Here is a 24,535-nt window from a genome sequence, read left to right as displayed (position 1 = left end):
CCTGTACTAAGACCATAAAAATTACAATGATATTGTTGACAATATTTTTGTCTGCCATAGCAGTAAAATAACAAGACAGACTTAATTGGGACTGGGATGCTATTATAAAAGTCTTTTCCTGAGCCCAGAACATGAAATAAACAAATATCCCAAACATGAGGGGGGAAAAATTAACTATCATAAAAGTGTTTTATTTTGGCTTCTAAGATTAAATCTTGGAAAAGCCCCTCTAACTCTGGATTCCATGAAGTACATAGCTGAGATACTCAGTCCTTTTGCTTCAGCTCATTCAGCTGGCAACTGGCTGTTCTGCCTTTTTTGTTCTTTTCTGCTTTTTTCCATGGTCTCTCTTCCAATTGGGAAGGACAATGAGATCCACCATACTCTTCTGCACTAGAAAGTACTAGCGTTGCATGCAAACACTAACCTGGCTTATCTTTGGTTATTTCTGACATTAGTCAAGAATGTTCCACCCAGATTGTTGGGGGCAATAAGCTGACTTTGTAATAATGCCACTTGGGGTGTGTGTGTGAAAGCCCTAATAAGCAGGCATATACATAGAATGAAGGCTACTGCTAAGCTTGTAAGCCGCCCTGAGTCTTCGGAGAAGGGCGGGATATAAATGGAATTAAAATAAAATAAATAAATAAATTTGAAAATAACATCTTTGGGATTCCAATCTGGCAACGACTAGGCACAATATCTTCCTAGGATTTGCATGCAAGCAGGAAATGTTCCTCAGTTCCTCTTCCTCTGCTAGTCTTTGCTAACATTGCCAAGACTTTCGTCAGAAATGAAGTCTGTCTGTTTAAAAATTCATAGGCTCTGACAGGAGTATTGTGTTGCTTTGTGATCTCCTCTCCTCTGGAGTAGCAAAAGAAGAGTTCAGCTTGCTAAGGAAAACAGCAGGAATGGCAAGTAGGAAGGCATAGGTGGATCTCAAGAGGTTGGTAAAGAGTATCTCTGTGGTTTTAAAGGAGGAAGCAGCAAAGTCCTGACAATTCAGGAAGAGATGACAGAGTGGGGAACGTGATCAATCAAGCAGCATTGAAGGAGAATTCCTGTTGAGGCTCAGTTGTAAATGATCTCTGAGCAGCTGTTCACGCATTTCAGCTGAGAGTTAAACTACAAAATACATTAAATATGTAGGATGCAGCTGGTCTTGTATGTTTGCTTATAACTGTATAAGCACAGGGAGGGATGCTGATAAGATAATACTGTATGCCTGGAGCAGAATTTTCCTCACAAGGATTTATTTACTTTGCAAAATTGTCTTCCCTCAATACAGCCTTTTAAACATGGATAACAAAATTGTTGTCACTATTTTTATTTTTAAAAAACCTTTTAAATGGTGAGAACCACAAATACGTCTGAGGGAGATTCTCAGCATCAGTTTACATGTGCTGTTGGTCAGGATCTCTTGTTTATGCTTTGCACTAATGGAAAGAAAGTGAAGGGCTGTTACGTGCTGCATATTTCACACATAGGTGGTTTATCCTTTCACATGGACAATTGATTTATTGCTTGAGCAACAGAACAAAAATGTAAATAATATTCTAAGCCTCAGATTCCTTCCGTAGAAAGAGATCTGCTTTATTTCAAGCTCTGAATTAGATGGTATTTAGGATTGTGCTTAATAGAGGCTTGTATTTTTATATTATTTTGATACCAATGGCTTCTTGACATGGGTTTCCCAGAATACATATGTCCTTTCTTAATGGATTTAGAACTGATCTTTTAAAAAACAAAATGGAGGAATACCCCAGTAAATTTTTTAAAAATCCATTGAGATCAATGAGCGTACAGGCTATATAAACAAAGGTTTTGAATTTCAACCCTGACTCCTCTTTTTCTTGTTTTAAAAATGAAATTTAATTGAGAAGATTTAGTATTCTGAAAACATATTTATCTTTCACTGTGGTAATTCATTATATCTCCATTTTATATACTTATAATAATCTTGTTGGTTGACAAAATAGTATACTTTTCTGTAAACGTATTTATCGTAAACAAATACTGTACATTCTTCTGTAGTGGTCCAACATGCCTCTCCTCCATCTTATAACTTTCACTCCATTTAGTAATAACCATTATTCTTTATTTCAAATTTGTAATCCATAAAAGGGCAGTAAAAAAATTAAACAGAGGCTTCTATTTTTGTGTCCATAACAGTAATCCTTGACTCACAACCATAATTGAGCCTAGAGTTTGGGTTGATGGTGATTATTAAGCAAATTACCATATGACCCTACCCTACTTAAGGACCTTTTATTAAGCCAACATTACAGTTGGCTTATTTCCAGGAAGTACATGCCTGTTTCCAGCCAAAAAGATTAAAATTGTGTTTCATGTGACTGTTGGACTCTGCAAACAGCTGTAAATGCAAGCGAGTAGCCAAGTGCCCAAAATGCAGTCACATAATCCCTGGGGGGGGGTATCAATTGCCAGATCTATGAAATGGTTTGTAACTAGCTCTGTGGAAGTCTGTCCTAACTTCGGACATTTGCTAAATGACTGGTCATAACTCTAGGACTAACTGTGGGTCCCTTTCAGCACTTCGTACTTCTGTAATCCCATGCTCTTCATCTTCCCCTTTCCCCCCCTTCATCTTTCCCTACTTATTTCTTTAACATTGTCAACCAATCAACTTCCTTAACAAATGTAAACATTTTTAGGTAGTCCTCAACTTACGACCACAATTGTGCTCAAAATTTCTGCTGCTAAGCAAGACAGTTACATGAGTTGTGTCCCATTTAATGACCTTTTTTTCCACGTTAAGCGAATCATTGTAGATGTTAAATGAGTCATGTTATTGTGAATCTGGCTTCTCCCATTGACTTTGCTAGTTGGAAGTCAGCTGGGAAGGCTACAAATGGTGATTACGTGATCCCAGGACAGTGCAACTGTCATAAATACATGCGAGTTGCCAAGTGCCTGAATTTTGTGCACATGATCATGGGGATGCTGCAGTGGTCATAAGTGTGAAAAATGGTCATAACTCACTTTTTTCAGTGTCATTGTAACATTGAACAGTCACTAAAAAAATGGTTTTAAGTCAGGGACACTGGTAGATATATATTATATATTTATTTAATTCAAGAACATAATTCAAATGAGGCAGTTGTTTGAAATTTAACTCTTATTCCAAAATTCTGGTAATCTTTTTGCATTTAATTCCTTTTAAATCTTTACAATTGGCTTCGTTCTTTTTACTTTAGTCTTTCCCAGATTGAAGTTATACTCATCCAAGTGGCTTTAGTTATCCTATTGCTCTAAGGCCGTGGTGGCAAACCTATGGCACGCGTGGCACAGAGGCACACAGAGCCCTCTCTGTGGGCACGCAGACCATCGCCCCAGTCCTGGGCCTTCAGCTGAGTTTTATAAAATCGTTTCGCTTTAGGCCTCTGCCACCGTGTGCAAAAAAAAAAAAGGTTCAATCAATCAATCAATTTCAACTTCTCGCGGGAAAAAAAAGATCTTGCAAAGTTGAGATTGATTGATTGAACTTTTTAGTCCCACGCAGCCAGCCGTTACCACCATAGCCAAGCCTACCCAATTGGCCACGCCCACCAAGCGGGCCATGCCCACCCGCCACCCAACGATTCATAACTGGGTTTTGGGTTGCAGTTTGGGCACTCGGTCTCTAAAAGGTTCGCCATCACTGCTCTAAGGTCTTTATGACTTTAAATTTGCTCTATTTAAACGTGCTTTAAAAGTGGATTGGACATACCCAGTGTCTTTTAAACAGGCCTCACGCAAAGCTATGAGCGTGGCGTTTTCTTCCACAGCTCCTGGCGCTCTAGTCACAAATTGCCCAGAGTCTCTCTGCATCCTGTGGGCTTTTTTACAAGAAGCTCCCCACCACCACCACCACCACCACCAGAGTTTGTATGGGGGATCTGATGGCTCCTGCTTGAGCATATTGCTCAACTGTCAGTCTTTTCCTCTGTGACATCCCTACTGTTTTTGTGGAAATGTGCCACCGGTAGTCTGCCCTGTTTACCATCCAGAAGTCTCCAGTTGCTATCGTCTTCGGGTAAGACTAGAAAAGAGTTCTCTCTGTCACCGGATGAGCTGCTCCCAGTCAGCAGAGAGTAGTAGGCTGGATGGATCAGAGATTTCATTCTAAAGTTCTTTTTCCTTTCTCTTTGTAGGCCATTCTCTTCCTGCAGCAACTGCTGGATTTTCAAGAGACTGCGGGGGCCATGCTGGCATCCCAAGGTACCTACACCAAGACTCACGAATGAGTTCCTGGCACTGATTAAATTGCTTCCTTTGCTTGCTTTGAAGTCAAACCTCCTTACAAGGATGTGTCTTATTCACTTCTTGCATACTCAGAATTCTGCTTTTGGTCTGGTTGCAGTAAAAACTGCTACTGTCTTAAGTAATTATAAATAAGCCTAGAGAGCGCTCTGGCTTTTCTTATCAGCCTCTAAATGTGTTGCTAGCTTTGGGGTCCTTGAAAACTTAAAAAGGAGGCATGTAAAATGGCCTTTTGTCTCCAAAATCCAGCATCTTTTAGTGAAATCACATTTCCCAGGTCGTTCTCAATGTGTGGCAAAGTTATTAGTTGGATTTTATAACCCGGCCATAGCAGCACAGAACATTCATTTGATTCTGAGGGGCTATTTGATAGAAGACAGTGAGAAGTTTTGAAGTCCTTATTTCTGTTAAGAGCAAAAATCACATCACTGGCTTTCATATTAACCTTTCAGGATGTGTAACATAGCTATTGATGATTATTTCAGGAGTGTTTTCCTACGTAATTATAATGTTTTTGTTTCCTTTATTGTGACTTTCCTTGAGGTCTTTAAAATGGACATCATTTTTGTCCAGTCAGATCCATGCTAAGAAGGTTTAACTTGTGCACCTGCATCTTGCATGTTAACAGCTACCAAACAATATTTAAAACATCAAATTCTGTCCGTGTCGCTACCTTTATGCCTTCTTCACTTGCTAAAAAGGTTTTTTGGATAAAGGCAGTTATAGAGCCAGCTTCTTAACTGACCCTTACAGTGGCTGCTGGTTATTAGTGAAACTAAAATCAGCCCACACAACATGGTTTTGTGTTTTTTTCAAACTGATGCAGAAGTGAGGGAAAACGTGAAAACTATAGAAAGCGAATGAGATATTTATCAATCCCAAACTTCCTCAAAACCTCTTTTTGGATTCCAGGAAAACCAATTCACAGAACAGAATGTACTAAAAAAATTTTTTAAAAAAAAAGCTAGGGAAGAATTTCTTTGGCTTCTGCCGTTCAGTTTTGCCTACTTGAGGCAGAATGTCACAGCTGAGACTGGCAGTTCAGGCTGCAGTCTTTACCCGCCTATTGAAGGGTGAGCACCACTGAATTCAGTGCGGCTGGCTTCCGACTAGGTGGGGGATAAGATGGCACCCTCTAAAAAGAAGGGGCTCCCCTCTGCCAAATCCATAGCACTATCTGTTGGTATCTTCTGCTTTGTTCTGGAAAGTATGGTTGTTTCTAACCTGTCTTTTTGAACTTTGCCTTTCTTTATTTCCTTCTTTCTTTTTTCCCCCCTTTCAATCCTTTCACCTCAATTCTGCCTTAAATTCTGTAGTTCTTGGGGACACATACAATATACCTTTAGATCCCAGAGGTAAGCAGCAGCACTATTTGTACTCTCCGCATGCATTGCTAATACTACTGTCTCAATCTCTCTTTCTCTCTTTGTATCTACTTACAGATTTCTGTTTAGTTGTGTGTTTTTTTTAAATCACTCTCAGAAAAAAAAGCCTACCTGGTTGTCTGAAAACGTCAAAATCACGGGGGCTAGTTATTTTTCCTGCACGTATAGCTGGTATGCCGCTGCCTGTTTTCATAAAGGTTAAGCATCTGTAAAGCAGGACAAAGCTGTTGTTGATGGTGCCAGGTGATTTGCCCTTCATCTGAAGAATTTAACCACTCTTCTGAGCAAATAGCACATTATACACACATATCATCAAATATACCACGAGCCATTCTTTCCATCATGTTTTTTTTTAAAAAAAGCAATGTTGATAAAGCTCTGCTTTTGAACAAGAAACAGAAAGAGGGAATAATTATTGCTGGGTTACAGTTCTTCTGTTCGAACTAATGCCATCCACATACTTTTGTTCCTGATATGGCTAAGGGTGCATCTCTTATTTCTGATTCCACAACTGAAATCTCATTAAGATGGAGATGGGAGGGCAGCTTGGTAAGAGAAATTTGCTTTGGGAAAATGATAAACAAAGAAAGGTTTTAATTATTCTCCCTGTACCCACCCATATGACAACATACACACTGTTATTTTTGTTTGCTGAAATTGGCTGTCGTGACTCTGTTACATGTATTGGCATATGACATATATTTTACTATTTGGTTATATAACCTGTCCTGTTCAGAAACCTTGCATATTCCCCTACTCTCCTAGAAGATTCAGTATTGCCTGCAGGTGATAATAGATTAAAGGCTGTTAAATTTTTATGAAAATGCATTTTAATTCAACCTTAATGGATCTGATGGCAAAATAAATTTTGGAGTGAGGATGACTCAGTGCGAAACTGCACAGTTCCATCAATTTATTAAAAGAGCTGTGAAATGTTTCATAATAGTAGAAGTCTTCAATGCAGTTCACAGTGATGGAGGTATTTGTAAATGTTATATTACTTTATTTACGATTTTCCAAACTAATCAAAATTCTGGTGATTGGAGCCCTTTCTCCAAATGTTAAGTTCTCAGCTATGGTAGGTCAGCCATTCACACTATCTCCAGCCGAGATTGCCAGTGATGAAGAGAGTAAAACTGCAGGCAAACGATAACTTGAGACTCAGAGATTAAACTGTCAGTTGGTGGGGAAAGCATTTTTTGTTGTAATAAATCCAGAAAGTAATATTTTGGGTGATCTTATAGAAATAGAAGGTTAAAGAAGAAACAAAATGGCCACACCTAAATGATTAAATAGCATATGATAACTAATTTAATTTTTGTTCCTTTCAGAGACTAGTTCTTCAGCAAGTAGCTACAGTTCAGAGTTCAGTAGACGGTTGCTAAGCACTTACATCTGTGAGTAATTTTTCCAAGTGTGTAACACCTTCCCTTTCTCGGGCCCATGCACATTTGACCTGGCTTGTTTAGTGCAGTGACTTCTGACAAGACAAGAATAAGATTGTGCTGACAAGCTGATCTTAGTTGGTAGAGGGACTGAGAAGTGGGATAATGTTATCTCTATCTAGAACAGACATGTCAAACTCACGACATCACATGATGTCACGCAACGTATCGGCAATGGGGTGGGCGCAGTTTCCCGGTGACGCGTCTGGCCCACAGGCCGGCAGTTTGACAGCCCTGATCTAGAAAAAGAGGGAAATGCCAGTTGAAACCTCATTTAGATAAGATCATCCAGAATTCGTCTGCAGTTAACTATTGAAATAAATAAATAACAGAGCCTGCATTAAATTTATTGTATTAGTGTTTCCCAATCTGCCTGGTCAGATATGCTTGAGAATTCTGATTATTGGAGTCCAAATAATCTAGAGGACACTGATATGTATTACTAATTTGTTTTTTATAGTTGAAAGATCCGCCATTCAATCCTTCATGAAGGTTTAGCTCATTTATCAAGAAATAGATAAAAAATAATTACTTTCTCACTGCATTTAGTGAAAAAGATGTTTTACACTTGAGAGACTATTATTCAGGAGTTTTTGAAATAGATCTTCATTAAGGATTTATGCAAAACAACAATAGCTAAAATTACATTTTAGAATGAGTACAGTCAGAAAGTACGGTAGGATTAACACATCTGTTAAACTTGAAAACTTTGCAAGTAGTCTTTTTTCCCCCCTCTCATGCATTTTTTTTTATAAAGGCAAAGTTCTGGGCAACTTACAGCTAAACCTTCTCAGTAAATCCAAAGTTTATGAGGACCCAGCATTAAGTGCCATCTTCCTGCTTAACAACTACAATTACATTCTCAAGTCCCTTGAAAAGTAAGTATAAGAAGATCACTTGTGCTCATTGGAAGAATAAACATACTGGATCGTCTGCCATTTATCTCCTTTGTTCTGTTCATCAGCTTCTTTTGTTCCTTCTTTTGCAGAGTTCTTTTTTTTTTTGCTGCTGCTGCTGCTGCTTTTATGTGCTTTCCCAAAAAAAAAGTCCTTTGAAGTCTTTCTTCTGTTACAATTATCTTGTGTACGGTAGTGGAAAAAAAGAGAATAGTTTCAGTGTTTAAAGGTCTTTCATCTTGTCAGCAGAGGGGCTTTTTGTTCCGGAGAGTACTTTCCAACAAATCTAAGGAATAATTTTCTGCTGGGAGTTTTGCATTTTTCATAACCAATCATTCCAACTCAGAAAAATGAGCGCTATTGTACAGCTCTGCAGATTCTGTGGGATGTCTAGTGCAGTAGTTTCTCTTGGTATAATTGGACTTGACTGGGCCATAGAATAATGAAATGGAGTTGAGGTTATTCAGATACGTAATGAGCCATAAGAAATTGATACATGCCATCATTTGAGCACTGGACAGGAAAATCTATCTAGCTTAAATAAAATTAAAGAAAGCGCAGAGGAACCTGGAAAAGGCATCAGGAGTTCTGCTTACCTATCAGTGAGATCACCACAGCCCTTTAACCTGATACATGAGAGCCTGTTGGGTGCCGTGCTGAAGGGGCTGGACTAGAAAACAGGAGACAGTGAGTTCTAGTCTCACCTTAGCCATGAAAGCCAGCTAGGTGACTTTGCACCAGTCATTGAAGCATCCAATGTTTTAAAAAGTCTGAGTCCTGATAATCTTAAAAGAATTGGCTTTTTAGTTTCTATGTTCTTCAAGTACAGTTGAAGGTATCTGTGCTTTTCCTGGAATGCCCTGTCTTCCCAGCTTGCAATTCCCATCAACTGAAGCTTCTCCAGTTGTACAAACCAAATAACTATTGTTTTTGTGTGCATTTCCTGCCACTTTCATTCTCTCATCATCTCTTGTTTGGAATCCAGTATGTCTTGGGACAGGGAATAAAATCCTAGACTCTTAAAAAGCATAGCATAGAGGATGTTTTTTTAAAAAAAATCAAGCTACAGTAATATTTTTTTTATTTTTTATTTTTATTTTAATCCCATTTATATCCCGCCCTTCTCCGAAGACTCAGGACGGCTTACAATCTAAGCACAAATCAATGTGCTTAGCAATAGTTTTTACCTCCCTAGAAACTGCAGCTTTGTCTTCACTGTCTCCCTATTTGCTTAAAATGTTTTAGTGTGCTTAAGGGCAAACACACTCCAAGAAGTCTTTAAAAAATGCAAGTAACACCAAAATGTTCTTAGCAGTTCAGCACCAATCATTTCTATATCCCATCTAATATTCAATGCACGGAAAGAAATAGAAGAAAATATTTTTGGAGTATACTCAAATCAGTTTGTTTCTGATTGATGATAAGCAACTGTTGAAAATAGAAGATGAACATGAGTAATAACTTACGTATATTGCTTAGCCTGAAACTGATTTTCAGTATGAAGACCTGAAAATCTCCTCCTCATTGGTGAATGGACTTTTATTTGGGTGTTCTTTGCTTTCTCTTTAGCCTGATGACAACCAAGATTTCCAGACCTTGCACCAATTTTAAAAAGGACCAGAAAGGAACGCTTAGAGCAAAATTTGAAATTCTTTGCCCCTCCTTCATGGTTGAGGGACCCAAAAGAGCTCTTTAATCTTGTGATGAACCTTGTGAAGATCTCTGGAAAGAAATGAAACCAACTTTTGTTTTCTAAAGGTTTTTGAAACTCAAATAACCTGGAGAAATTTGGAGAACATCTGCAACTCAACATAATGTCATGGTCAAGTGACCCATGTCTTCCAATTCCACCTCCACTCCCCGGAGGCAGGCTTGGTTCTTTGTTGCCCTCATAATTTTTTCCCCTGGCTTCCAGTGTCAATTAAAATATGTTGAACACGGAGGCAATTTTAAGTATTACAGAAAGACCTTTTTTTTCTTTACCAGTTTGAAACCGATTCTTCTTTAAAGGCAGAAAAAATGCTGCTCTTTCATTGATTCCTGTTCATTGAGCCCTCTTCCTTTTTCCTAGGTCTGAATTAATCCAGTTGGTAGCTGTGACACAGAAGACGGCAGAAAGGTCTTATAGAGAACTCATTGAGCAGCAAATTCTGACATATCAGTGCAGGTGAGAACTTATTGAGTCATTTTCCATTTGAGTTCAGACCTGACTGTTTTAATCAAACTCTCATGCCCCCACAAAGAGAATTTTAGCAAATTGTGATAGAGGAAGAGAAGACAAGTTGTTCTTCTTGAAAAGGACAAGTAAAATGATGGGTATCATTGGATTTTAATACTAAATTAGGAAGCAAATTCAGTTCCATCAGGTTGCATTATGAAGGGATATACTGTCCTTTTGAGAATCCAGCAGTACTGGTGCTAAGATAACTTTTGATAAAATATGAAGGTAAAATATGCTGATGAAATCAGAAACTGATGTGAAGATAAATGGCATTTGGCTTCTTATCCTTGTTGTTTAATAGGGAACAGAAAGTTACTTTCTCCTCCTTCCTATTCAACACTGACTCCTCTGACAGTTTGGGGTTTGGTATTATCAGTGTGCTGATGATATCAGTTATATCTTTCGATCCCAGGCTGGCAAAGTGAGATTGACAACATTCTCTCCCAGAGCCTAGAGGCTTCACTGGTTTGGATGAGGAGGAACCATCTCTGAATCTATCCTATCAAGACTGAGTGGCTCTGGGTGTTTGAGCCACCTTGATTTGAGGATGTTCCACCTTAAACTTAGGAAAGCCTTTTGATTGCTTCATCTGATGTGACCATTGTGCCCTTTCCTAGATTGGGAGGTCCTTACTTTTGCCCTGATCACCTCGTGGCCTGACTACCATAATATGCTCTATATGGGGCTGCCCTTGAAAACTGACTGGAAGCTTCAGCTGGTCCAGAATGCAGCAGCATGATCAGTGATGGACACTCTGCAAGCTGCATTGGTTATCAGTTTGTTTCCAGATGCTCTTCAAGGTGCTAGTGATTAGCCATAAAACTCTAAATGACTTAGAACCTAACTGTTCGAGGGCGTCATCTTGTCTCCCTTTTAATTCTCTCTTTGATTAAATAATGTCATCTATTGGGACTGCAGAATCACACCTTCTTTGGCACAGCACCAGCATCTGGAGTAAGTTTCCTCCTAATATCCACGTGCTCCCACCCTTCTGTTGGTATGTGGAGCCTTGAAGACCTGGTTCTTCAGCTGGGCTTTGGCTAGGGTGACTGCAGCTGCTTTGGACTTGTATGTGTATTTTTTCTTTTTTTGCCAATTTTTCTCTTTTTTATTGGCATAGGATTTTATTATTTGTGTGTGTGTGTGTTTAGCGAGCTGCTCAGAGTTACGAGAAGTTAGGCAATGTACAAATTTAGTAAAGGTATCTAGACAAGTGAGTATAAATCTTCTGTTTAATGTAGTAACAGGAAAGGGGGCTGTATTAATCTAAATGTTAAGTAGCAAATGGGATTTTTCAAGCCTCCCGTAAAACGCTATTTTAGCTAAAAAAATCTACTTTACTGATAGTAAAAGGAAGCAATAAACATTTATTTTATTTATTTTAATTCCATTTATATCCCGCCCTTCTCCGAAGACTCAGGGCGGCTTACAAGCTTAGCAGTAGCCTTCATTCTATGTATATGCCTGCTTATTAGGGCTTTCATACACCCCCCAAGCGGCATTATTACAAAGTCAGCTTAATTGCCCCCAACAATCTGGGTCCTCATTTTACCTACCTCGGAAGGATGGAAGGCTGAGTCAACCTTGAGCCTGATGGGATGCGAACCTGCACTAATTGCAGGCAGCTGGTGTTACTTAAGGAGGCATTAGCCCACTGCTCCACCAAGGCTCATTGAATTGATTTCCCAAATAATGGATTCTGTTGCAGGATCCGATCTGGATCAGTCACCGGGACCAGAAATTTAGTCTTTGAAACTTTCAAACTCATACTGGAGCCCATCCTCGGGGAATTTCTCTCGCACCAGAATGCGTGTGACTACCCAGATATATATAAGCATATTCATGAATGATTACCTTCACCTGTTCATGTCTTAGCTTACCGCATCCACTTCTGAGATACCGACAAATTAGTACACAGGATAATTTGAACCCCAAATTATTTTAGTTTTAAGGATTTGAAATGGCAAAGGCTAGCTTTTAGCCTTTGTGTTCATCTACACTGCCACGTCAGCCATGGCTTAACGAAAGCTAAGATGAAGCTTCCGTTCACTCCTGTCTACCTGCATGGGAGATGCCTGGAGAGTGAGGGAGGTCTAGCTCATTTGAGTCTCCTAATCAAATAATGGAACATACCACAAAGTTATTTCTCATTTGCATATTTATTTGATGCCTTTGGAATCACATCTACTTTGACTGAATCTTCTGTAAATCTATTCCAGCTGGTTAAAAGTAACAGATTATATCTCGGATAAAAACCTACCTGTCTTCCAACCTGGAGTCAAGGTGAGAATAGTTTAAATTAAGTTTTACGAATTGGAAAATTTGGAAAGTGCAGTATATATGTGTCTAATTGCTTAAAACGTGCTTCTTTTGTTCTTCAAATATCAGTGGAAAGCACTGCTGGTGTACCATACCTGAAAAGAGAGAGCAGTTTCTCTTTGGGAGGTAGTTGTGGCAAAAACGATCCCTTCCCCATTTCCACCCTACCCTGCAATAAAAACAGTTTATGTAAGTCCAACGCTAATGGGATTTTTATTGCTAGGGATAACATCATCTTTGCTGGGAATCATATTTTAGCCCAACTATTAAGAATAGTTTTAAAAATTCTTCATCGTGCTTCGCGTTCTTCCCCTGCCTCTCTGGCTGCATTTTATTCTACTCTTATTTTTGTGTATTTTAGTGTTTTAAATGGAGGATGTGGCTTCGAAATTTCCATTGCTAAGCAAGGCAGCTTTTAAGAGAGTTTTGCCCCATTTTTACGACCTTTCTGCCACATTTGTTAAGCGGATCGCTGCAGTCGTTAAGTGAATCGTGTGTCGTCAATTGAATCCTTGCTTGTCAGAAGCCGGCTTGGCTTTCCCAGGGTTCTGTGATCATCATTTGTGACCTTCCCAGCCTGTTTCTGACAAGCCAAGTCAATGGGGGAAGCCGGACTTCCTTAACAACCACGTGATTCGCTTGACAACTGCAGTGATTTGATTAGCAACCCTAGTTAAAAAAAAGGAAGGAAAAGACAATTTTATTTTTATTTTAATCCCATTTATATCCCGCCCTTCTCCGAAGACTCAGGGCGGCTTACAATCTAAGCACAAATCAAATGTGCTTAGCAGTAGCCTTCATTCTATGTATATGCCTGCTTACTGCTAAGTTTGTAAAGCCGCCCTGAGTCTTCGGAGAAGGGCGGGATATAAAATGGAATTAAAATAAATAAAATAAAATAAAATTAGGGCTTTCGGCCTCCCCCCCCCCCAAGCGGCATTATTACAAAGTCAGCTTATTGACAAGACTGACTCACTTAACAACCACCTCGTCTAGCCGTGGAAATTCTGTTCCCAGTTGTGGTTATGAATCTGTATCAGCTAGAATCAAGATGTGCTTAATAATTGCCTGAAAGGGCACTGGAGTTTTCCCTTGGCGGCGCTCTGTCTCAGTGCCCCTGTTAAGAACTGAGGCTGAAGTATCTGCGAGGGAGTTCTTTTTTGCACGACTGTTCTTGTCTGTTCCATAATTAGTCTGTGAGGGCAAACCGGCCCGGTTAAAACGCTTGTAGATAGATAATAAGACCCTTGTACTCTGATCCCTAAATCCAGGATTGTATGGAGCCTAGCACCGAGGTAAGCGCTCTCAAAAAAAAAAGTCAAGAAGCAATTTGAACACCACCGCTAACTTTCGTTTTTCGTTAATTGTTTGCAGCTAAAAGACAAGGAGAGGCAAGTGATCAAGGAGCGTTTCAAGGTAATAGACTTGCAAAGACTTTGCAGCTTTTTCTCTCTTACCTGCATGCCTTTTTGTTTGTTCTTTGCGATTCAGTTCTAGATACTGTGCCTTCTTAATACAATCTTTTCTATGGGAAAGGGTTTCAATGATGGCCTGGAAGAGCTGTGTAAAATCCAGAAGGCGTGGGCCATTCCTGACACAGAACAGAGGGACAATATTCGGCAGGCCCAAAAATCCATTGTGGAAGAGACATATGCCACCTTCCTTAACAGGTGACTCTTTGTCTGTTTGGGGAGAGTTCTGGCTTGGCAGGATGCTGCTTCCTAATCCTATCCCTGAAGCCACTTCTGGTGTTTTAAGAAGACCGGAGAACCGGAATGCTATGGGTGTGAAGTTATAATGTTGCCCCCAGTGCTCACAAAATACAAGGCTTGTGTGTTTTTTTTATGGCCCATAGGCTTTGCATTGCATGGATTGGCTGGACAGAGTAACTGACTGAACTTTACAGCATGCAGCATGCAAAGTGCTGCTGCTTATGATTCCAGCTATTCCTTCTCCTTCTCCCACTTTATGGGTTGTTTTTGACCTGTTCTAAGTCAGTATTATATACCTGTCGAGCATGTTTAACTCAGACTGAAGAAACTTTAGGGGGTATCCCTTACATTTTTGTAAACAATGTCCTTTGTTTCTCCAGATGTCTTCTGATATCTGAGCATGATGGTTTTGAGCGCATGAAGTCTGATGTGCCAGAATTAAGAAGGCCACTAATTTCAATCAGCCTTCCCCCCTGCCCTCAGAATCTAGTTCCCATAATCTCCTTTGGCCCTTACTGGCTGAAGACTCTTCTGGAGGGAAACAGGATAGGGAAAATGGGTGGTGTTCTGTTGGCTAATGAAGAAGGGAGGGGCAACTGGAGATTGAAGAATATTCTCCTTGCTTACACCATATTATCTTTGCTTTTTGCCTGACAGGTATGGTAGTGTACCCTTTACCAAGAATCCTGAAAAATACATTAAATACAGAGTTGAGCAAGTTGGTGAGATGATTGAAAAGCTCTTTGACACATCAGCCTGATCTGCTCGTTTGCACATTGGTGATTTTCTAGTCTTCTTTTATTGTGAAAGCCATGGATTAAACTTATATTTATCAAATGTATAAACTTCTAAGAACATGATTTGTGGTTTGTATGTGCTCTTTGGAGATTATAGGAAGACTAATTCCTTCAGGTCTCTGTGTCTTTCTTTATTTCTCCCATTTTTAATGTAGAGACAGGCTGTAAAGCTTTCCTCCATTTCTGATTCAGATGAATGGTAATTGTTCAAGTTCAAGAAGGAAAAGCCAAGAAACACTTAGTAGCAATTTTTTTACATTTTGTGACGTTTGGAATACACATGGAAAGGAAGGAGAGGGCAGAACTCCATTTTGGTTGCCATGCTGAAGATGCAAAAATGAGATGGATTTTGTTGAAGGCAAATAAGAAAAAAAGAAGGGGGAAATGGGTTTTCCATCTGCTTTTGGGGGCAGTTACAAAAAAAATTTAAACATCCCATCACTAGAGTAAGAAATGAAAGTCAACTTAATTTGGTCAGCTACGTACATGTTTTTAACTAAAGCAAGATTTGAAAGTTTATAAACTTTCTTGTAGCCCTGTTGGAAGATTTCCTATCAGAAAATAACACATTACTGGAAAGTGTGTGGCTTATACAGTATGTCATTGAAATGGAACAATTTATGAGGGGTTTTTGGTGCTCTCTGAGCCTGGTTGTTTTCTTGCAGATGTTTCAATACCCAAACTAGGTAGCATCATCAATTGGCTTTTCTCTGATCTGCTCTTTATTCATGTGAAGTTTTATATGGCTTGGACTCAAGATATATGATTGCTCAGACCACTAAGTGCTCATAAAAATGCTTGCTGTAAATATGCCATAAACTGGAACCAACAGCTCTAAATAGTAATTTATATTATTATATATTTTAGTATCTTTATAGGGAAACTATATGTGTTTCTGGTTTGATTGAAACTCCTTGATCCAAGGAATAGGAGATAACAGAGTCAACAGTACTCCTTTTAAAGTTCTCCATTCCCAGATGTTCAAGAGATTCAAAAATAAATATTATGTTAGGTTATTTAATAGCATTCATTGAAGAGATAAAATGTTTCCTAGATATTTCCTATAATGTGGAGTGTTCTCATTGAAAATGGAAATATATCTTCAAGTGGCAAGCTCATATAAGCAGGGCTTTTTTTCTCATAGAACGCTCAGAACGGAGTTCCGGCACCTTTTTTGGATAGAACCTTGTAGGGTAGGCAAGGCAGGTTGTATGACATGTATGAGTTCCGGCACCTTTTTCTTTTACAAAAAAAGCACTGCATATAAGTATGGGGAATGTATAGAATCATGCTGGATTCTGAAAACCTGCTTTTAGAAGAACAATCCAGTCAATTGATTTCTCCAAATGGCATCAATGAACACTACTCAGATTGAAGGGGATTTCTAACAGTAAAGTCATCTTATAACCTGAATTTAAGTAAAGAATGTCACATTCTTTTATTTCCTACAGGACACAGAAGGTTCAAACAGTACAAATCAATTGAACCATTTTTATCCTACCTTGTGACATTAATCTCCCTTGATGATAATCTCCATAAACTGTAATTGGGCTCTTTCAGATACCCAGAATTTTCTCACAAAATAGGCTTTAAAAACACCATCTGGAATTGCTCCCAGTTATCTCCACTTCTTGCAAATATATCCCTGCATTCAAGTGCTATATTAGTTATATGTAGGGCCATTTCCAGAGAGGGGTAGAGATGATTCACAGATCAAAGTAAATCAGTCACCAAGCACATGGTGCCATTATCTAATACTATTCTGATAAATCGTAAACGTTCTTGGTCAAAGAAGTTTTCTTTTGTTTCTTGAGAAATCCCATTGTCATAGTAGCAAGTGTCACTGCAGGGGTGTCTGTGTTACCTGTTCTATTGTAGTGGCTAGATATGATAAAGGGGCCAAATAAATTACAGCTTAAGAAGTTTTCTTGATTTATCATCACCACAAGCACTCATATTACTGAAGGTGTGTGCATTTAATGGTCCAGAATGAAGACTAATTGGTTGAAATGTTTCTGTGTTAATCTGTTGTCAAGGAAGAACAAGTTCTGATTGGCTGCAGGCTCAGAAACAAGTAAGCAGCCAATTCACATCTAAGGTCCAGGGATGGTCCAGATCCAAAGCAGCATTCACTCGTGTCAATTCCAGTTGGAAAAGGGTTTTATTAAAAAAGCTTTTGCTACAAAAGAAATACAACCTAACACTTTCTAATTTACGATTAATATAATTATCCTCCGTCTATCATTTCTATAGGCTATTTCAATCTTCTAAGACAGGGGTGTCAAACTGCTGGCCCGCGGGCCAGACAGGTCATCCAGAAGCCGCGCCCACCCCATTGCCGGCAATGGCAAAACTGTCCCGATACGTTGTGTGACGTCATGTGACGTCACGAGCTTGACATGTCTGTTCTAAGATCTATTTATTTCTAGTCTAGCTTCTTTTTTATAGTTATTTCTTTGGTCTTTTAAGTTCTAACACATGACTTCTAGTTTTTATTGTCTATCTCTGGTTCACTAATATTGTTACTTCATTTTTACTAGTTTCAGCCCTACTTTGTAACTATTTTTATTTATTGTCCTAATCTATCAATTCACTCTTCTTATTCCTATATCTTTCTTGTTTCAAGCTCTTTTCTGTCAGTTCTTTTCCCCCCATTTTCTGATGCTTGGAAATGCAGCTCCACTCCTCAGCAGAACTGAAAAGTGAGTGCCCTCCTAAGCATACCCATGAGCCCCAAATCCATTGACGATGTCCATTTTGGTCTCTGAATTCACGGAGATCTAATCCTAACCCTAAATTATTATTTTTTTTAATCCCATTTATATCCCGCCCTTCTCCGAAGACTCAGGGCGGCTTACAATTTAAGCACAAACCAATGTGCTTAGCAATAGCCTTCATTCTATGTATATGCCTGCTTATTAGGGCTTTTGCCCCCCCCCAAAAGCGGCATTATTACAGAGTCAGCTTATTGCCCCCAACAATCTGGGTCCTCAATCTGGTGTAAATGGATTTACACCAATAGAATTTTCCCATGTATTTACCAGGAAATATATATAAGGCACAGTCAAAAAGTGAGTGCCCTAAGCATACCCATGCGCTCCAAATCTGTTGACAATCTCCATATTGGTCTTTGAATGCATGGAGATCTAACCCTAAGGGGATTTGCCACCAATGGGATGTTCCCATGTATTTACCAGGAAATATATATAAGGCACGATCAAAAAGTGAGTGCCCTAAGCATATCCATGCGCTCCAAATCTGTTGACAATCTCCAGATTGGTCTTTGAATTCATGGAGATCTAACGCTAACCCTAAGGGGATTTACCGCCAATGGGATGTTCCCATGTATTTTCCCAGGAAATGTAGATAAGGGAAGTTCGAAAAGTCAGGGCCCTCCTGAGCATATCCATGCCTCCAAGTCCAATAGTGAGGTCCATTTTGCTTTCCAAACTCATGGTGACATAACCCTAACCCTAAAGTTTTTCCTCCAAGTGTTTTTCCCAATGTATTTTACCAGGAAATGCAGTTAAAGCAGGCTCAAAAAGTCAGTACCCTCCTAAGCATAACCATGCGCTCTGAATCTGTTGACAAGGTACATTTTGCACTCTGAATTCATGGAGATGTACCCCTAACCCTATGCAGTTTTGTCCCCCAATGAGATTTTCCCATGTATTTTATCAGGAAAAGCAGAAAAGGCAGGCTCAAAGATTGAGTGACCTCCTAAGCATACCCATGCACTCCAAATCTCTTGGTGGTGTCCATTTCGCTCTACAAATTCAAAGAACCCTAACTTTAAGTGGGCTTTCCCCTCAATGGGATTTTCCCATTTATATTACCAGGAAAGGTAGATAAGGTGGGCTTAAAAGAAATGCACGCTCCTAACCTTTCCAATGGACTCTGAATTTGTTGGTGGTATTCACTTTGCTCTATGAACTCATGGAGATGTAACCCTAACCCTAAGTGGGTTTTCCTGCAAATAGGATTATCCAATGTATTTCACCAAAAAACCTAGATAAGGTAGGCTTGGAAAGTATGTGCCCTCCTAAACATATGCATGAGCTCCAAATCGATTGGTGTTGTCCATTTTGCTCTACAAATTCAAAGAAACCTAACACTAACCCTCAGTGGCTTTTTCCACCAATGGGATTTTCCCATATATATCACCAGGAATCATAGATAAGGGAAGTTTTAAAAAGTGCACTCTCCTAACCATATATTTCACCAAGAAATGAACAAACGGCAGCATCAAAAAGATTGCACTCTCCTATTCATACCCATTGGATCCGCATCTGTTTTTTCATCTCCATTTTGCTCTACAAATTCAACAAGACCTAACAACCCTGTCAGTTTTCTCGCCAATGGGATTTTCCCATGTATTTCACCTGGAAACATACAGTAGATAAGGCTGACATAAAAGAGATGCAATCTCCTAACCATTCCTTTGGGCTCCAAATCCGTTGGTGGTATACATTTCACTCAATGAACTCACCAAGAGGTAACCCTAAGCCTAAGTGGGTTTTCCCGTCAATGCGATTTTTCCATGTATTTCACCAGGAAACAGAAAAGTCAGGCTAAAAAGAAATTCATGTTCCTAAGCGATGCCATATGCTCGGAATCGATTGGTGGTGTCCATTTGGCTCTGAATTCACAGAAACCTAACCCAGGTGTTGGCAACTTTAAAGAGCCACTTGGACCCGTTTCCCACTGAAAAGAAAACACGAAGCCGCAAAACCCGCGCACGGGGGGGGGGAGCTTGATTGAAGAGTTTAATTTAAAAGAAATAGAGGCTGCTGTGCATGAGTTCTCTCTCTCTCCCCTCCCTCCCCCTCTCCCTCTCTCTCCCTCCCCCCCTCCCTCCGATCTTCTGCTCACCTGGCAAGCTGGCTTCACGCTTTTCTCCAATAAGCTGACACACATTCTTATTGGGGTGGCTCTCTCCTGCCCTTGGTCTGCCAGTCCTCTTCCCCCACTCTGTGTGTGTGTGTGTGTGTGAGAGAGAGAGAGAGAGAGAGAGAGAAAGAGAAAGAGAGAGAGAGAGCTGCTGCTTTCTGCTGCTTCCTGCGGAGACGCAGCAAAGGCAGGAGCCCCGCCAAATAAGCTTGTCAGCTTGTCGGAGAACAGCATAAGGCCACTCTCTTTTTTACACACATACACACGCACACACACACACAGAGAGAGAGAGGGAGAGAGAGAGAGAGAGAGAGAGAGAGAGAGAGAGAGAGAGAAGGGAAGAATAAGTGCGGAGGAGGACTGGGAGCTGCAGTACAAGGCTCAAAGAGCCACATGCGGCTCTGGAGCCACAGGTTGCCAACCCATGACCTAACCCTAAACCTACGTGGGTTTTCCCACCAATGTGATTTTCCCAGGTATTTCTCCAGGAAAGATAGATAAGGCTGACATTAAACAGATGCACGCTTCTAACCATTGCCCTGTGCTCCGAATCCGTTGATGGTGTCCATTTTGCTCTACAAATTCAAGGAGACCTAACCCTAACTCTAAGTGGGTTTTCCCGCCAATGGGATTTACCCATGTATTTTACCAGGAAACGTAGTCAACTCAGACGAAAAAGAAATGCACACTCCTAACCATTGCCCTGCACTCCGAATCCATTGGTCGTGTCCATTTCACTCTATGAATTCAAGGAGACTTAACCGTAACCCTAAGTAGGTTTTCCCGCCAATACGATTTTCCCCTGTATTTCACCAGGAAACATAGATAAGGCTGACATAAAAGACATGCACTCTCCTAATCATTCCCTTGGGCTCTGAATCCATTGGTGGTATCCATTTCACTATGAATTCAAGGAGACCTAACCCTAACCCTAAGTGGGTTTTCCCACCAATGGGATTTACCCATGTATTTTACCAGGAAACATAGTCAAGTCAGGGCAATGGTTAGGAGCGTGCATTTCTTTTTAGCCTGACTTGACTATATTTCCTGGTAAAATACATGGGTAAATCCCATTGGTGGAAAAACCCACTGAGGGTTAGGGTTACCTCTCAGTGAGTTCGTAGAGTAAAATGGATACCGCCAATGGATTCGGAGCACAGGGCAATGGTTAGGAGCCTGCATCTCTTTAATGTCAGCCTGATTTATATTTCTTGGAGAAATACATGGGAAAATCCCATTGGTGGGAAAACCCACTTAGGTTTAGGGTTAGGTTTCTGTGAATTCACAGAGCCAAATGGACACCACCAATCGATTCGGAGCACAGGGCAATGGTTAGGAACATGAATTTCTTGTTAGCCTGACTTTTCTATGTTTCCTGGTGAAGTACATGGAAAAATCGCATTGGCGGGAAAACCCACTTAGGGTTAGGGTTAGGTCTCCTTGAATTTTTAGAGCAAAATGGACATCACCAATGGATTCGGAGTGCAGGGCAATGGTTAGGAGTGTACATTTCTTTTTAGCCTGACTTGACTACATTTCCTGGTAAAATACATGGGTAAAATCCATTGGTGGGAAAACCCACTTAGCGTTAGGGTTACCTCTCAGTGAGTTCATAGAGGGAAATGGATACTGCCCAGGGATTCGGAGCCCAAAGGAATGGTTAGGAGAGTGCATCTCTTCTATGTCAGCCTTATCTATGTTTCCTGGTGAAATACATGGGAAAATCACATTGGCGGGAAAACCCACTTAGGGTTAGGGTTAGGTTTCTGTGAATTCATAGAGCAAAATGGACACCACCAATGGATTCAAAGTGCATAGGTATGTTTAGGAGGGTGCATGTTTTCCGAGGCTGCCTTATCTATGTTTCCTGGTAAAATACATGGGAAAATCCCATTGGCGGGAAAACCCACTTAGGTTAGGGTTAGGTCTCCTTGAGTTCGTAGAGTGAAATGGACACTACATCAATATGTTTTGGAGGGAGCACACTTTCTGAGCCTGCCTTATCTACATTTTCTGGTGAAATACATGGGAAAATCCCTTTGGCAGGAAAACCCTTTTAGGGTCAGGGTTATGTCTGTGTGAATTCATAGAGCGAAGGGGACACCACCAATGGTTTCAGAGCTCATGGGTATGGTTAGGTGGGTGCATACTTTCTGAGTCTGCCTTATCTACATGTCCTGATGAAATTCTTCAGAAAATCCCATTGACAGGAAAACCCACTTAGGGTTAGGGTTAGGTTTCCTTGAATTCATAGAGTGAAATGGACAGCAGCAATGGATTCAGAGTGCATTGGTATGTTTAGGAGGGCACACACTTTCCAAGCCTACCTTATGTACATTTCCTGGTGAAATACATGGGAAAATCCCATTTAGAGGAAAACCCACTTAGGGTTAGGTCTCTGTGAATTTGTATAATGAAATGGAGACCACCAATGGATTCAGAGCACATAAGTATGTTTAGATATGTACATAGTTTCCATGCCTGCCTTATGTACATTTCCTGGCAAAATATATGGGGAAATCCCAGTGGCGGGAAAACCCAATTAGGGTTTAAGGTTATTTCTCCGTGAATTCAAAGATCAAAATGGACAACACCAATAGATTTGGAGTGCATGGGTACGTTTAAGTGGGCACATACTTTCTGATCCTGACTTATCTATGTTTCCTGGTGAAATACATGGGAAAATCCCATTGGCGGGAAAAAAACCCACTTAGGGTTAGGGTTAGGTCTCTGTGAATTCGAGGAGTGAAATGCATGAGTATTTTTAGGAGGGCCCATTCTTTCTAAGCCTGCTTTATCTACTTTTCTTGGTGAAATACATGGAAAATCCCTTTGGCGGGAAAAACCCACATAGGGTTAGGTCTCTGTTAATTTGTAGAGTGTCATGGAAACCACCAAAAGATTCAGAGCCCATGGGAATAGTTAGGGGTGTGCATTTTTTTAAAGCCTTCCTTATCTACGTTTCCTGGTGAAATACATGGGAAAATCCCATTGACGGGAAAACCCACTTACTGTTAGGGTTGCGTGTCCTTGAATTCGTAGAGTGAAATGGACACCGCCAATGGATTTGGAATGCATGACTATGTAACAGAGTGTGCTGACTTTTCAAACTTGCCTTATCTACATTTCTTGGTAAGATACATGGATGAACTCTCCCATTTTCAGTTTTTTTGGAAAAACTTCATCTTTATTTCTTAATGAGAATATCCTGTCTCTCTCATTATCTTTATTTCTATTTGTAAATGTGATGCTGTAGGCCTGCTGATACATTTCCTCCTCATCTTTGCTATACTCAACAAAGAATGACTGAAAGCTGAAGTAAAAATAAATTCTGTTGTATAGACCCTCCATAGAAACAATCATATTAAGTCCTCTGTGACATGACAAACCCAATTTATTGACTCAGACAATTTTGCTAAAGTCAACGAGTGCAGTAAATTAACATCTATATAGACCTTGCAGATAATTGAGACTTGTTATACAGTAGTTCTAGCTTTCAACCTGTATACGACCTCTAGCTTTATGCTTTGCTTTATATATTTATTCCAGCCAACTCCTGAATCATAGCTTTGAATATCCTTTTGGACAGGTGAATGCTGATCAAATTGTATGCCCATAATCCCTTTATTGATTCATTACCTGAGTCAATAAAAGTTACCACGGGTATTCTTTTTTTCTCTTTCTTTTAATATATTAGCACTGACCTTTTATTTAAAAAAATAGGTGGAAAGAAGACAAAAGTAAATATAGTACATGGAATTTAATCTAACTATAATTTAGAAGCCAGAAATAGATTTGTAGTGTTGAAATAGATTTGTAGTGTTGTTTGCTCGTTATTTTCAAATATGGTAATACAAACTGCCCAAGCAGTTTACTCTGGGTACAAAATAGTGTTTGGATCCTTTAAGCAAAATGATCATGGCCTCTGGAGAGCTAGTTTTGCATTAAATTTTTAAAAAGTTTCTTGCTTTGGCATGAAAGGTTTCTCTGTGAAAAAAAAGGACACGAATGGCTGATTCCTAAAGTCAACATTGTATTCCTTACACCAACCTAGTCTTTTTTTTTACAATTTTTAATAGCTTCTAATATCACCTAGATGTAAATAAATCTACTAGCAGAAGATACAGAAGCATTCCCCATGTATGTAAGGGAAAGATTTGATAGATGGAAAAACATGCCAAATTCAATCTGAACATCTGGTTGACTATGCAACAAACCATAATATTATATTCATATGCCACCCAACTCCCAATGATTCTGACCAGTTAATAATAATAATAAATAAATGATGATATAATGGCTGGAAGCATTTATGTACAACATTAACACTTTATGTTCCTATAGAAAATTCTTTAAAAATTTACAAGTTAAAGCTACAATTAAGCATCAAATCAACACTCTATAAAAAATAATAACTATGAAATGAATAAAAAGCTACCTCCTAGTCTCCAAATAGTTTGGAACAGAGGGAAGAGAAATTATTTAACATATTGGTGAGAGAAAAATATGAGAAACATTTGCTCTTAAACAGACATGACCAGGACACCAGTTCCACGCTGGTAGAGAAGAATGGCCTCATCACATCAAAATAGAACAATGTAACTAGT

At 39.6% G+C, this 24,535-nt stretch overlaps 1 protein-coding gene across 7 annotated transcripts in view; it reads left to right on the top strand.

Annotated features, from left to right (window-relative positions):
* EXOC7 (exocyst complex component 7) overlaps positions 1-15,148 on the top strand; it is a 44,964-nt gene extending 29,816 nt beyond the window's left edge. For 6 of the 7 annotated variants that reach the window (XM_081320949.1, XM_081320948.1, XM_081320951.1 and 3 more), the window contains 8 exons: positions 4,155-4,221; positions 6,980-7,045; positions 7,851-7,971; positions 10,061-10,156; positions 12,430-12,493; positions 13,904-13,945; positions 14,066-14,199; positions 14,899-15,148. In XM_081320949.1, the coding sequence (XP_081177075.1) occupies positions 4,155-4,221; positions 6,980-7,045; positions 7,851-7,971; positions 10,061-10,156; positions 12,430-12,493; positions 13,904-13,945; positions 14,066-14,199; positions 14,899-15,001 (693 nt within the window). In that variant the 3' untranslated portion in view covers positions 15,002-15,148. Of the gene's footprint in view, positions 1-4,154; positions 4,222-5,579; positions 5,619-6,979; positions 7,046-7,850; positions 7,972-10,060; positions 10,157-12,429; positions 12,494-13,903; positions 13,946-14,065; positions 14,200-14,898 lie in introns of all 7 variants that reach the window. The other variant, XM_081320953.1, reaches the window with a different exon arrangement.
* Positions 15,149-24,535: the final 9,387 nt, after the last annotated feature.

The sequence above is a fragment of the Vipera berus genome (genome assembly GCF_964194415.1).
Source record: "Vipera berus genome assembly, chromosome: 2".
Lineage (NCBI taxonomy): Eukaryota > Metazoa > Chordata > Lepidosauria > Squamata > Viperidae > Vipera > Vipera berus.
This window is presented reverse-complemented; position numbering and strand designations above follow the sequence as displayed.